General features: G+C 43.3%; 1 protein-coding gene across 1 annotated transcript in view; it reads right to left on the reverse strand.

Annotated features, from left to right (window-relative positions):
- Window positions 1-3,506: 3,506 nt before the first annotated feature.
- The window catches only part of LOC310791645 (intermembrane lipid transfer protein VPS13C-like), a gene marked incomplete at its 5' end in the record, with an annotated part of 249,586 nt that continues 240,228 nt past the window's right edge, over window positions 3,507-12,864 (reverse strand). Inside the window, 4 exon segments of the mRNA XM_083653298.1 lie at window positions 3,507-3,804; window positions 4,306-4,389; window positions 5,129-5,252; window positions 6,156-6,244. Of these exon segments, the coding sequence (XP_083509424.1) occupies window positions 3,703-3,804; window positions 4,306-4,389; window positions 5,129-5,252; window positions 6,156-6,244 (399 nt within the window). The 3' untranslated portion in view covers window positions 3,507-3,702.

A 12,864-nucleotide genomic window follows, 5' to 3' on the forward strand; every position in this document is an offset into this window, starting at 1 on the left:
AAATGCATCACATCTCGTCACATGATGCAAATGATCACATGATGCAGAGCCAACACGGAGGAGAATATGAGAGGAGGAATCACGTCATCAAGAACACAGCTCATTTCCAATAGGATATATATTGATTTTCAGCAGAAAAAAAGTGGAAAAAGTGTTGAGCATCTCTTTAATATTTGTGGTAAAAAGCATCATCTGTATATTAAACCGCTCGGCTCAAGTCTTTTGGCAAAATGGAAAGAGCAAAGTCAAATGAGTGACTGAAGCAGGAATTATGTTGTTTAAGTATTTGTGATGAATCCTTCTCTCTCTTTCACTCACTCACTCTCAGACACACACACAGAATTGTCAGCTTTTAGATCTCGCCAAAATGATTTACTTTAGTTATTTCTTCCAAATTAACGGATCTATCTCGATATTTTCCAGCAGCTTGTTTTTTGACAGAGATGCTCATCAAGCACAAGAGCAGCTGAAACAACCAAGACTCACAGGTGCAGCAGACTTAATAAAATGACTTTATAGAAAATTACCCAGGTTACATTTCATATTCAACTCTTGATATTTTAAGCCTTCAAAGTTCAATTGCTATCAGATATTTACCCATAAAATCAAGTTTAGCTAATAGTCTCGCTGGCCAGCCTCCCCTCCGTGAGAGGAGTCTGGCAGCGCTGGTCACCATTGTGGAATTGCGATGGGTGGCGCTTAGCGGCAGTGCCCTTGGAAAATAGCTTCCAACAATCCAAATCTTCGTCAAAACTTGCCATTTTCAGTGTGTAGCAACGCGCTAGCCTGTAGGTTTCTGGCGTTACTGTAGCTTGCTAACTAGTTAGCGTTGTTGTTTTCATTGCTGCGGCAGGGGACATTTTCAGTGACACACAGGGAAGCCGTTCTGATTGACATGGTCGGAGCCAATGACAGAGCTTCTTAAGCTGGGAGGGGAAATGCCCGGCAGCGACTGAAATGGTCGCTCCAATGGGAGAACAGCTGTAGAGCAGGGGGAGGGCTTATGCCAGAAGCATGTTTCCATGCAGCCAGACTCCTCTCACGGGAGGGAGTGGAGGCTGGCCAGCGAGACTAAGCTAAATACAACCCAATACATCTTATGAAAATAAAGTTGACAATCATTTTTTTCATTTTGGAGAAGAGCCTTGTTACACGTTCTGTAAACATAAACACCAACTCAACAGTTTGGACTCGCTGTTCTCTGACTGCAGCAGATTATAGGACTCTGTAATCTTCATAGGAAGCTAAATAGAAAATCTCTTCAAATCAAACAGTCAACACAAATAAAACTATTTACGTCTTAGTGCAGAAACATGAAGAGGCAGAGACACACCATGGAAATGGTCCAATGTAAAGATATGGAACATAATAGAATATGTACGATCCTTCTGGTTCTTCAGGGCTTGTTGGAGGTTTTGAGGAAACGTTGAGACTTCTGCCTCTACATCTGGTGCTGCTGCCGTGCCACCTGGGCGTCCGAGATCACCTCCTGCAGCTTCTACACGCACGCACACGCACGCGCACGCGTGCGCGTGCGCGTACACACACACACACACACACACACACACACACACACACACACACACACACACACACACACACACACACACACAAAAATGATAAAAATTCAGAAAGAAAGACCCTGACGACGGCACTAGCAGGAGGGTTTCCCACTTCTGTGGTTTCATCATGCAGCTGCAGGCTAACGCTGAGCTCGTTAACTAGCATCTCGTTAACTAGCATCGACGCTGTGTCCTCATTAAAATGTTGTTTGTTTTGTTTTGTTTTTCTTCAGACGCATGCAAGTAGGCGGTGGTAGAAAGAGAAAAAAACACAGGGAGAATTGCAATTTTGCTTTATCGATTTCGATGATCGAAATTGAACTCCCATTTCGATCAATTTTCGATTTAGAATTGAAATGGTGACACCGCTAACGCACACACACCTGGGCAGCGGGGGGGTCTTTCAGATGGACGGTCCTCACTGGCTCCTGTCCGTCTCTCTTGGGGATTTTTAGTTTCTGTTGCTCCTGACAGAATAAAACAGCAAACAGAAATCAATAGAAACGCTGAAAAAGACAATTCTAATAACACAAACTGACAGGATTGTTACAGAGAAGTTAAACTCGATGTGTCTGACAGACAGAGGCTTGGTGTGTCACTGCCCCATGTGAGTCACACACAGAACATTTTAGGTCTTGGCTGCTGCTAGCTAACATTGATGAACATAATATATGATTGGAGACATAGCCGGTTATGGAATTATATTTATCACCACTTTGGCAGATGTGAAATATGCTGGGTTTGTTTGCTACATCAGTTAGCTAGCCAACTCGCTAACATTATGAATTAATATAAAATGGCCATGGCAACATTAAAGCTATAGTTGGCTAGTGAGTCATCAGCCTTATTGCTATTCACGTGTGAGATGATTACATTTGCCTTTCTAACTGAAGATACACATTAAGCTGTGGCAGTGAGCTAATGGCTAAAGGGGCGTCTGTGCCGTACAACATTTAGGCTCGCGCAGCAGGACTCACATCTACAGCTGGGACAGTGACAGGGCACATGATGCACAGCTCAGATCAGTGTGTATGGGTTTGTGTGTGTACCTTGCAGTAGATCTTCAGGTCAGACCCGCTCACAGCCGGAGGTCTGTAGAAGTTCTCAAACAGACACTCCCACTCCTTACTGAAATGTCCCACAAAGTCCATCTCCTTCACACACAGAACTCTCCTGTGGGACAGACAGAAAACAACAACAATAACAACAAAAAAGTTATGACAGACAACAATAAAAACAACAACACTTCAACAGCAAACCAGCCCAAAACTCAAGGGTTTATGGGTCGACGCCTAGACGGAGATATCAAATAGTTCACATAGACACACACACAGAATTGTCAGCTTTTAGATCTCGCCAAAATTATTTACTTTAGTTATTTCTTCCAAATGAACGAATCTATCTCGATATTTTCCAGCAGCTTGTTTTTTGACAGTGATGCTCACCAAGCAAGAGCAGCTGAAACAACCAAGACTCACAGGTGCAGCAGACTTAATAAAATGACTTTATAGAAAATTACCCAGGTTACATTTCATATTCAACTCTTGATATTTTAAGCCTTCAAAGTTCAATTGCTTTCAGACATTTACCCATAAAATCAAGTTTAGCTAATAGTCTCGCTGGCCAGCCTCCCCTCCCTTCCGTGAGAGGAGTCTGGCAGCGCTGGTCCCCATTGTGGAACAAAGCTGCAGCGACTGAAATGGTCACTCCAATAGGAGAGCAGCTGTAGAGCAGGGGGAGGGCTTATGCCAGCAGCATGTTTCCATGCAGCCAGACTCCTCTCATGGGAGGGAGGAGAGGCTGGCCAGCGAGACTAAGCTAAATACAACCCAATACATCTTATGAAAATAAAGTTGACAATTATTTTTTTCATTTTAGAGAACAGCTTTGTTACACGTTCTGTAAACATAAACACCAACTCAACAGTTTGGACTCGCTGTTCTCTGACTGCAGCAGATTATAGGACTCTGTCATCTTCATAGGAAGCTAAATAGAAAATCTCTTCAAATCAAACAGTCACAACACAAATAAAACTCTTGACATCTTAGTGCAGAAACATGAAGAGGCAGAGACACACCATGAAAATGGTCCAATGTAAAGATATGGAACATAATAGAATATGTACGATCCTTCTGGTTCTTCAGGGCTTGTTGGAGGTTTTGAGGAAACGTTGAGACTTCTGCCTCGACATCTGGTGCTGCTGCCGTGCCACCTGGGCGTCCGAGATCACCTCCTGCAGCTTCTACACACACACACACACACACACACACACACACACACACACACACACACACACACACACACACACACACACACACACACACACACACACACACACACACACACACACACACACACACACACACACGCACGCACACACACACACACACAAAGATTATATTCGGGCCATAAAAAACTCAGAAAGAAAGACCCTGACGACGGCACTAGCAGGAGGGTTTCCCACTTCTGTTGTTTCATCATGCAGCTGCAGGCTAGCGCTGAGCTCGTTAACTAGCATCTCGTTAAGTAGCATCTACGCTGTGTCCTCATTAAAATGTTGTTTGTTTTGTTTGTTTTGTTTTGTTTTTCTTCAGACGCAGTAGGCGGGGGTGGAGAGAGAAAAAACACAGGGAGAATTGCAATTTTGCTTGTTTCGATTTCGATGATCGAAATTGGAACACCCATTTCGATCAATTTTCGATTTAGAATTGAAATGGTGACACCGCTAACACCGCACGCACACCTGGGCAGCGGGGGGGTCTTTCAGATGGACGGTCCTCACTGGCTCCTGTCCGTCTCTCTTGGGGATTTTCAGTTTCTGTTGCTCCTGACAGAATAAAACAGCAAACAGAAATCAATAGAAACACTGAAAAAGACAATTGTAATAATAAATGGGACCCATTTGCCTCCCTGCTTGGCACTCAGCATCACAGGGTTGGAATTGGGGGGTTAGATCACCATATGATTCCCGAGCGCAGCATTGCTGCTGCTCACCGCTCCCCCAGGGGATGGGTCAAATGCGGAGAACAAATTTCGCACACTCAGGTGTGTGACAATCAGTGGGACTTTACCTTTACCTTAATCATGTGTCTGACAGACAGAGGCTAGTGTGTCGCTGCTCCATCCAAATCACGCACGGAATATTTAAGGTTTTATCTGCTGCTAAGCTAACATTGATGAACATATATGATTGGAAAGTAATATCCAGTTACGGAATTATATTTATCACCACTTTGGCAGATGTGAAACATGCTGGGTGTGTTAGCTACATCAGTTAGCTAGCCAACTCACTAACATGATGAATGAATAGAAAATGGCCATGGTAACATTAAAGCTATAGTTGGCTAGTGAGTCATCAACCTGATTGCTATTCACGTGTGAGATGATTACATTTGCCTTTCTAACTGAAGATACACATTAAGCTGTGGCAGTGAGCTAATGGCTAAAGGGGCGTCTGTGCTGTACAACATTTAGGCTCACGCAGCACGACTCACATCTACAGCTGGGACAGTGACAGGCCACATGATGTGCAGCTCAGATCAGTGTGTATGGGTTTGTGTGTGTACCTTGCAGTAGATCTTCAGGTCAGACCCGCTCACAGCCGGAGGTCTGTAGAAGTTCTCAAACAGACACTCCCACTCCTTACTGAAATGTCCCACAAAGTCCATCTCCTTCACACACATAACTCTCCTGTGGGACAGACAGAAAACAACAACAATAACAACAAAAAAGTTATGACAGACAACAATAAAAACAACAACACTTCAACAGCAAACCAGCCCAAAACTCAAGGGTTTATGGGTCGACGCCTAGACGGAGATATCAAATAGTTCTGTGGAAGATCTCGAGGGTGATCTGACACAGGAGCAGGGTGGTGAACCGGTGGAGATGTACTGAGGGAATGTGGATTCTGAAGGAATATAATTCACAATCCACTGAGCAGTTTTAGAACCATCTCATGGCTCTGGGCGGAGGGGGAAATATTCTTCAGCATAGTTAAGTTAAGTACCCCGACGGCGGCCAGAGTATCTGCTTCTCAGTGCAGACATGCCTGGATGTGGTTAACCAGCTCATCAGAGACGCTTGTGAAGGCAAAGGAGAACTGGCTCAACCTTGCCAACAGTGTTGGGCAAGTTACTTTCAAAATGTAATATACTACATATTACTAGTTACTTTCATTTGAAAGTAATAAGTTACTTTACAATATTACTGCCTGTCTAGAGTAACTGGTTATTTATTACACTACTTTTGCATTACTTTCACCAAAATAACAGCAGTTGCAGAATGACATCGCCGCTCCGGAACCATCCCGAAAAATAATTTCAAACCTCTTGTAAACCGTCCAAAATTCTAAATGTTATTATTTTCCTTTGTTATTGTCATCTATAGTGGTTATTTACATAAAAACACACACTTTGATTAGTACTGTAAATGACAGTGCTTTCATTTAAAAAAAAAAGTAACTCAATTTGTAACTTGTGTTACTTGACAAAGTAACTGGTCTGGTATAATATTACTGAAACCCTATTGGTAATAAGTTATATTACTGAGTTACTAAAAGTAATATATTACATTACGTAAAGTGTCTCCTACCTGTTGGTGATGATGATGTTGGTCTTTCTGTGTCCGCGGTACTCACAGTGACCTCTGAACACCTCGCCCTCCAGCTGCTTCTCTGACCGCTGCGCGCGCACACACGCACACACACACACACACAACACACACACACACACACACAGGATGTCAGAGTGCACGCACGCACTCACTCACTCACTACCAATCTACCATGATTTCATTTCTATCCTCATTTAGGGCGTTTTCACACTGGGAACGATTGCTTTTGTTCCGTATTGTTCCGTATTTTTGTTACGACTGCCTATCTCCTCCCACATTTTTTGTTCAATTAACACCAAACCTTTGGGAAAGTATCTTCAGACCGTCTTCTAAAGAACGACCCGTCCAGATCTTTTGAATCATCAAAGATTGAGTCCACAGTGCAGCAAAGTGTTGAACTGTAAACAGTGACTACAAATTCTCGCTAAATAAATCTTTAACGTTCATGACTTTTCTTTTCTTTTACAAAACTCTGCTAGCATGGTAGATGAAGTGTGTAAAATTCCAGAATTTCTGACAGTATTTTATATTCTGCCCTCATGTATACTATTGCAGTCAATGGAAATAGAGCATCTTTAAACATCACTTTTTCCATTTATGGAGCAATCAATCTGTGTACAAACAAATGACAGACATCTCTTATGTTGTATAGATGAAGTATGCAAATTGTCAGAATTTTGTCTTGAATACTGAATATTTGACACTAGTTTGAAATCTGCCTGTAAATGCATGGACAGCTGTTAGCCCTCGTTCACACCATACGCCGAAGCTACGCTGAAGCCATAGTTTCAGCTTCTATTCTTCTAGTTCTATTTTTCCAGTGTGGAGCGCACTGCACCTGAGCTGCCAGGCATGAAGCTGAGCGAGGCGCTGAGGAAAAGAGTGCTTCTGGTGTGAGCGGTTTAGCGTGGCACTCAGCCAAAGAACTTTTATGGAAAGAAATGACAGCTCCATATTGCCCCATTGCAACATCAGCGCCCAGCAGCCTCTGCCATTTTTTATTTTTGGAAGCGTGACAGCGCCAAAAGAACCTCGCACAGGCTCGCAGTGGTCAGCTGCGGTAGCGCTGGCCCCTATAATCAGCCTCTCTAAACAGTAACTCAACGGGAGAACACTCTAAACTTTGGGGATTCACATCTTTTCCGGGCGTACTGCAAATCTTGATTGAAGTGGTGTAGTGCAGGGATGTAAAACAACAACCATATTGTGGAAACGAATAATTTTTTTTCGTTTTCTTTGTTTAGTTTTTTCAAGACAAATACCTAATGAAAAGGACCCGAGGTTCAACTCCCGTTGAGTTACTGTTTAGAGAGGCTGATTATAGGGGCCAGCGCTACCGCAGCTGACCACTGCGAGGCGCATTCTGTTTCCAAAAATGGCCGGAGTGTCGTCTCTTTCCTTCCATGCTCTTTGGCTCAGCTTCTGTTAAGCGCTGCTTCTGCATAGCGCCTGGTGTGAACCAAGGGTTATACTGCACCCTGGTGGTTGGCCAAGTCATAGTGTGAAGCTTCCGCTGATTTTCCCACTTCCCAAGTTGCTCAACTTGATCACAACTTGCCATTGGTGGCTAAGGTTGTAAGGTCGAGCCTTGGGGGATGTAGAGTAAACTTGCTTTTAATGCGTTTAAGCAGATTTTTGGTCTGTAAAGTTCTGCTGATGGACCCTCATGTAGGCTATCTCTCATTTGTTGTTGTGCTCTTCCTCCTACTTCTTCATCTACCTCCTCAAAATAGATTCCGACAGCAGAATAGCCCTCTTGTAAATTTGTAACCATGGCGATGACACCGCATTATCCTCAGGAGAAATTAATGCTTTCAACAGGAAGTGAGCGTCCATTTTCCTGAGTTGACACATAAACGCCATGTTGGCGACATTTTATAGTTGATACTGTGATGTCCCGTTCCCGTGAAAGCAGCATGCTATACAGATTTTAGAATGTGGCACACCACATTTCTTCTGTAGTAGTTGGAAGTTTCAACTCGTCTTGTTGCGAATCTTTGGTGTAAACTGGCCTTAAAGGGCGGCTTTTCCGTGGGGAATATGAATATATATTAAATCTCACGCCCCTAAGGTTTTCAAATCCGTTTAAATTTTTTAAATTGGTTGTTTACAGCCTGAGATATCAACAGAAATCCACTCTGTGTGGGGGGGGGGGGGGGGGGTGCGGGGACTCGAAATCCTACATTTCCCACAATGCACTGGGCTCGCGTGGCCTTCGTTTCCATGCCCACCCCTCAGGCATTTGGCTGATATCAAACTCCAGTAGGTGGCGGTAATGCACATATATGGTTTGCCAACCGCCATAAAACTCAAAGAAGAAGAAGAAGAAGAAGGCTTCGACAATAAAACATATAGAGAAGAAGAAAAAATCGAAAATAAAATTGCCTCCAAATTGCAAAATTTAAACCGAAGTATATATGTCGGGAGATGTCTTCATAAAAAAAAAATCATGCATTTTAAGGCATTTTCGTAGGAGTTACGCGCATCTGATGTTGTAACTATTTTATGTAAAAATGTGTAAAAACGGGTACATTGCTCAGCGTTGATTTCGTTACTTCAACGCACCTACTACTAGATGTAGAATTTGACGAGCTTTCCAATGCCGCCAGTCACGTGTCTGTCCGTGCTTCCGTTCCCGAGAAAATCGTCTCTTTGCAAGGAGCTATGGAAAGCTAACCTAGCTACAGCAGGCTAGGTGGTGGAAAAAGATGGCTGCCTTTTGGTTTTGTTCAAGACCTCTGAAGGGGCGTGGAGGACCTCTAGAGGCGGGACCATGGCTCACAACAATTGTAGTTCATAGGTCCTCGACTTCCGCAAGGCTGGACTTGTCGCTCTGACGCGCTTTGCGTCAGAGCGACATGGAAATAATGTGAGAGATGCTTGATATCTCTGGCTGTAAACCTCCAATTTCAAAAATTTCAACGGATTCGAAAACCTTAGGGGCGTGAGATTTAATATATATTCATATTCCCCACGGTAAAGCCGTCCTTTAAACAAATGCTCCCCACGGACACCTCAACGCTAACCTGACATTGCCAGATGGAGGCGGTATTACCATTCTCTCGCAAATCTCGCGAGGGAATCCAGCTTGCTTGCGAGGTTACCTCAACGCCCCCCTTTCAAAAATATTGCTTCCAGCGCCGCCTGACATTCTCTGAACGTCTGCTAGTGCTAGGGGGCAGTACTGCCCCTGTTGAGAAACACTAAGTTACAGTGACAAAGTGAAAACTATGAATAAGGAAGATCTGTTTATTCATCAGGTTTGAACACACACTTCACACTGAAGGACACAAACACACGTCTACATCCGTGGACTTTAAGGCAACCAAAGGGTTAACCCATTGATACCTGATGCAGCATTTGCGTGTATATCCCTCATTTGTGTGTCTATCCCTTTAAGTCTTAAAGGGATACACACACAAATGCTGCATCGGGTATCAATGGGTTAAAGTAATGCACAAATACTACAGTGAGTCCTGATGTCATGCTAGGGACAGGAAGGCCTCATTTGCATGAAGTTCTATCAGTTTATATGCAATTCACAAACTGCATCATGTTCACAGGATGAAGATCACATTTATATAGTTATATATATATATATATATATACACACAGTATGAAAGCAATGGTTTAAAAGGTGATGCTACAAACCTTTTACAAAAATATTGCTACGTTCTACAGCAGACACCTTAATTCATTTCTGTGTTTATAGTAAAATATTTTCCACAACCTGCCATTGTAGTTTTGGATACAATCTAAATTATAAATGGTTTTAAACATAGCATCCTAGAGTGCTTCAGAAATAATTGTAAAAAATAAATAAAAAATAAATAAATAATAATAAACGTTTAATTAAAAAAGTTACAGAAAAAAATCTATCCGCTGTTTAAAAAAAAATGCTTTGAGGTATCGAATGACAAGATATTTACTTTGGCATGCAAAGAAACCTGCATTACACAATAATGGCCCCTAAACTGTGGAACAGCCTGCCTCCGCCCCTTAGATCGGCTGGTTCTGTGGAGTCCTTTAAACGCCTCCTAAAGACTCACCTGTTTAGAGAGGCTTTCAAAGATTGATGCAGATCTTGCCCTGCATCAATTGATTGTTGATTGTTGATTGTTGATGTCTTATTGAAAGATGTATCTTTAACAACGTGGTCCATTTGTATTGTGTAGGATATTTTGCAGTATTGTTTACTGTCCTGAACACTAGTTCAGTGACCTCTATTTTTATTCTCGATTCTAATTTGTATTCTCTGTATTTTCTTTTGCTTTGTAAAGCACTTTGTGATTTCGGTCTGTGAAAGGTGCTCTATAAATAAAGTTATTATTATTATTATTATTATTAATAATTGATAGATACATTTATTAGTTTACAAAAGCAAAACTCTGCCACACACACGTTTATACAGATTAAATCAATGCAGGTAGCATTTTGAGACAGGACTGGTCTGAGACAGAGTGGACACAAACAGCATTAAAAGATTTGAAATACAGTTTAGAACTGAAGCCTTCTATTCCTCATCATGCTGCATGGAAGAGAAACAGAGAAGAGATTATAGGCTGCAAACTGACAGACACACAGCACTGACAGACAGGAAACAGACAGACCCACAGCACTGACAGACAGGAAACAGACAGACACACAGCACTGACAGACAGGAAACAGACAGACACACAGCTGACAGCAGGAAACAGACAGACACACAGCACTGACAGACAGGAAATAGACAGACACACAGCACTGACAGACAGGAAACAGACAGACCCACAGCACTGACAGACAGACACACAGCTGACAACACGAAACAGACGCATAGCACTTACAGACAGGAAACAGACAGACGCACAGCGCTGACAGACAGGAAACAGACAGACACACAGCTGACAGCAGGAAACAAAAGGCTCGTTTGAGATGAGCAAATTCTGCGCAGATTCGACCAGCGCCTTGCTTGCCCCGTTGCATGATGGTTAGAAAGTTGTCCGACTTGCTCCGTCCTGCCCGACTGCGTGAGTCACGTGACTCTCGCAAGAGCGAGGCGGGCGCAGATTTGGAGCGAGGCGCCGCAGTTGCTCCCCACCAACTGCGCCCGACTGTGGATGACAGAGGATGACGAGAAACGCATCAAGCTGAGCGCCCATTGGTTCAACACAGGTGCATCACAAACCCACAGTGAAGTGTAGAAACTTCAATTTTATATCTATTCCAAGCTGTCACTCCATATTTTACATAAATACCACCTGGAATGCCTACATTAAAATAAAAATAAGGAATCTGAAGGGCTGTGTTATTTGAGCAGTGAGTGTGGGTGGCGCTAATGCATGTTTTAATTTGTTTACAAACCGCTGTTAAACAAAACTGTAGAAGAAGAAAAGCAGCAGTGAGTGTGCTGCGGGGGTGTTCGACTTGTTGACGCCTCGCCTGACTGTGCTCACCTGCTCTCGTCTGCTTTCCAGGCGAGGCGGCAGTCATCTCAAACGAGCCTAAACTCACAGCACTGACAGACAGGAAACAGACAGATGCACAGTGCTGACAGACAGGAAACAGACAGATGCACATCACTGACAGATAGGAAACAGACACGCACAGCACTGACACACAGGTAACACAGATGCAGAGAGCTAACAGCAGGAAACAGACGCGCAGCGCTGACAGACAGGAAACAGACAGACACACAGCACTGACAGTAGGGAACAGACAGACACACAGTGCTGACAGTAGGAAACAGACACGCACAGCACTGACAGTAGGGAACAGACAGACACACAGTGCTGACAGTAGGAAACAGACACGCACAGCACTGACAGTAGGAAACAGACAGACACACAGCACTGACAGTAGGAAACAGACAGACACACAGCGCTGACAGACAGGAAACAGACAGACGCACAGTGCTGACAGTAGGAAACAGACAGACAACAATGGACGATATTGAAGGGATGGTGTTCTTGATTCTCGGTAGCTCCTTGCTCATTTGACCACGGCGTAGTTTTGCGGGTTGCCATTTAATACTAGTAAAAGTCGTACGATTATGGTAGAAAGAAGTAGTCAGTGGAAAGGAATTGCAGCCGCTACAGTAGCCTGGCTATTTAAAAATGGCAGGTTTTTGTGCAGGATATCTCATGTCGCGCAATGATGACAATTCTCTCCAATCAGCAGTCTGCAGTGTTTTCACCTCACCTTTTGGTTTCACCTCAGCTCGCTTAGAACCTCGACGGAGGTGTTACCAAAAAAACTACCAGGTAATAAATGTATGTACCTGTATGTAAAAACAAAAAACGAGTAGAGTTGAGTCGAGCCAGCGGTGGAAAAGCACCATTAAAACAGACTCGAGCTGTACTGTGTGGTTTCACACTCATAAATATAAAAGTGAACTTGTTGTTTAATCAGTTGCATTGTGGAATCACAGATGTAACATCACAGAGTTTGTGCCACACATGGTGTGCTGCACTACAACCCTTGAATAAATCATCTTCTCCTCGTGTGTTTCAGAGGCTGTAGAGAGCTCAGGTTTAAAGCCAGAGTGAAGATACTTCTATCATCTGAAACTAGAAGACCTGTCAGGGCATCCAATGGTCATGACATGTTGTCAGGAAGGGGGCTAAATAATGCTCTAAAGTTAGGCTAAGTTTTGCAAAGAAAAACTGGCATGGCCATTTTCAAATGGGTCCCTTGACCTCTGACCTCA

The sequence above is a fragment of the Poromitra crassiceps genome (genome assembly GCF_964638095.1).
Source record: "Poromitra crassiceps genome assembly, chromosome: 16".
Classification (NCBI taxonomy): domain Eukaryota; kingdom Metazoa; phylum Chordata; class Actinopteri; order Beryciformes; family Melamphaidae; genus Poromitra; species Poromitra crassiceps.